Source organism: Zingiber officinale, chromosome 5A, assembly GCF_018446385.1.
Source record: "Zingiber officinale cultivar Zhangliang chromosome 5A, Zo_v1.1, whole genome shotgun sequence".
Classification (NCBI taxonomy): Eukaryota; Viridiplantae; Streptophyta; class Magnoliopsida; order Zingiberales; family Zingiberaceae; genus Zingiber; species Zingiber officinale.
In genome coordinates, this window is record NC_055994.1 from 111,441,057 (window position 1) to 111,443,487 (window position 2,431).

Genomic DNA, 2,431 nt, shown 5'->3' on the forward strand with positions numbered 1-2,431 from the left:
TGGTGGATGGAAATTCAAGTCAAATAGTTGTAGCAAAAAGTGATTATTCTCATCTAGGCACCCCTCGCATCCGGTTCCCAAATTATGTGAAGGGAGGTAAATCATGAGATTAACTTATAGCCGACTGCTAAGTTGGTTTGAGGGTAGGAGAGACTTTTTGTCCTAAGGACATGTGCACACCGGAAATTAATCTATTGCCCTATTATAATGAGTGTCACCTTCTAGTTAACTAGACATCATGTAGGGATAAATTAATAGTGATTAGATGCATGATAAATAAAAATTTTAATAGATTAAAGTTGACTAGAAACTAAACAAATAAGAGTTTTGAAGGCAAGGTCACATGGCAAAAAAGACTAAAAAGGAGTCCTTTTGGTAGAGGAAGAAGATTAAGAGTCATGACCTTTTGGTAAATAAGCCCTAAACAAGTTAAGAGTTTATGAGTGACTTGCACTTTTGATTTTTGGATAAAACTTAGTGAATGGCTCGACTGTAGATTGTTTGTAGTCAGTCATCCAATTAATTTTATGTTGATATTTATTGAAGGGAGTGATGAGTCAACTAGAGTCTACTCAAGATTGGTTCTTTAAGAGAATATTGAGGATTTGATTTGCAGTCGACTAAAGCAAGATTGGACCTTTAAGAGAAGTTGGAAAACGATCATTTATTTGATAACTTATTTGATCAAATAAGTCAGGTAATTAATAAGAAAAATTTTAATATAAAAATGCGAGGAGATGTTATTTTGATATTAAAAAAAATCTTTTTTACGATAACGATAATAAATAAAGAATGTCCTTCAATCTATTTTTATATTTAAGAATATAAAATCATAATAATAATAATAATAATTTATTTAAATTAAATTATCATCCGGTTCAATTTTCAATTACAACCGAGTCACCTGGCTGCTGGACCGGTCACCCTGGTTCGTTTTACTTTTTTTTTTTCTCCGCCGGTTTGCTTCTTCTTCTTTTGTAGCCTCACAGCCACACCTACTGTCACAACTCCACCACCCCCGCCATGAAGAGCAAGCTCGACCTCAGCGACGGCGACGATGCCGATCAACACACAGCTCTTGTCCCTTTCCACCACTTCCAAGAAGTCCACAGCCCTCAAAACCTCAAGAGTCCGCCCCGCGGGAGCGTAAAACCCGGGGATCCCTCGTCAGGCGGAGGCGATGGTGCCTCCATCGAGGTCGCCAAGCGCCGCCGTGGCCGGCCTCCCGGCTCCAAGAATAAGCCTAAGCCGCCCGTCGTCATCACCTGTGAGGCAGAGCCGCAGGCCGCCGCCATGCGCCCGCATGTGCTCGAGATCCCCGCCGGGCACGACGTCGTCAGTTCGCTGGGGCTATTCGCGCGCAGACGGGGCCTCGGCCTCTGCGTCCTCTCCGGCACCGGTGCCGTCACCAACGTCGCGCTTCGCCAGCCGCCGCCCGCGGCTGCCGCCTCCATCTGCTTCCACGGCAGGTTCGAGATCCTATCTCTGTCCGCCACGTTCCTCCCGCCGCTGGCCGGCGATGCGGTGGCCGCCAAAGTCTGCAGCGGCGGAGGAGAGGTGTCGATCTCTCTGGCCGGGCCTCAGGGGCAGGTTGTGGGCGGGACCGTTGCGGGTCCGCTGGTGGCGGCGGGGACAGTAGTGGTGGTGGCTGCCGCCTTCTCCGACCCTACATTCCACCGGCTGCCAATGGAGGAGGACGTGTCGCTCTCCGTGTCAGGCTGCGGCGGAGGAGGAGGAGACGCAGGCGAAGGAAACGTGCAGGAGCATAGTGGTCAACAGCAGGAACACCGTCACCGGCGCCGCCACGTGCATGCCGTATCCACCACGGCAGAGTCGGTGTACGGTGGGCATCTGTCGCCGGACATCATCTGGGCTCCGGCCGGCCGCATGCCGCTTCCGCCGCCTTACTGATCGATCGTAGAACCCGTAATTGTTAATCAACGCTCGTTCTTCTCGCTGCTTAAACTTAATATCCGATCCTCTCTCTTTTTCATCTCATGCACTCGCCTCGATTGATTCCATTGCTATTAAGTTTCAGACAATTAATTTATGTGGATTTTGCGGTGGTTTGCTTCACACGTTAAGCTTTGCATCGTGTTTGCCACATGGAATATGAACTTTGAGTAACCCTAAATATTTTAGGAAACTAAGTTTTGATTACCACTGAAATCCCATCATTTCTAAAACAAACCAACTTCTTTATGAATTCAAATTCAGATGAGTGTTAAGAACTAAAATAGATCCATTTTTAATTATGAAATATATAATGAGAATAGCATTTGTCATTGTTCTGTTTACCATCCTTTATATCTTTTGCCTACCAAATTACTGGAGCAATGAAATTGTGTTTAGGGTTTAGGGACGTTCTGTCGATTGAAAAAAGGGTATTAATTTTTATTTAAAATGATTAAACAGTCAAATATAAAAACAT

The 2,431-nt window shown here is 45.6% G+C and overlaps 1 protein-coding gene across 1 annotated transcript; it reads left to right on the forward strand.

The window, feature by feature from the left end:
- Window positions 1-994: 994 nt before the first annotated feature.
- On the forward strand, window positions 995-2,072 carry LOC121983141 (AT-hook motif nuclear-localized protein 17-like). Its single transcript, XM_042536107.1, has one exon. It carries the CDS (start codon window positions 1,024-1,026, stop codon window positions 1,909-1,911), a length of 888 nt encoding a protein of 295 aa, XP_042392041.1. The 5' UTR covers window positions 995-1,023; the 3' UTR covers window positions 1,912-2,072.
- The last annotated feature ends 359 nt before the right edge of the window (window positions 2,073-2,431 follow it).

Bases quoted from the DNA above. Each gene is read 5' to 3' on its own strand.
- LOC121983141 (XM_042536107.1), top strand. From the start codon at position 1,024: ATGAAGAGCAAGCTCGACCTCAGCGACGGCGACGATGCCGATCAACAC.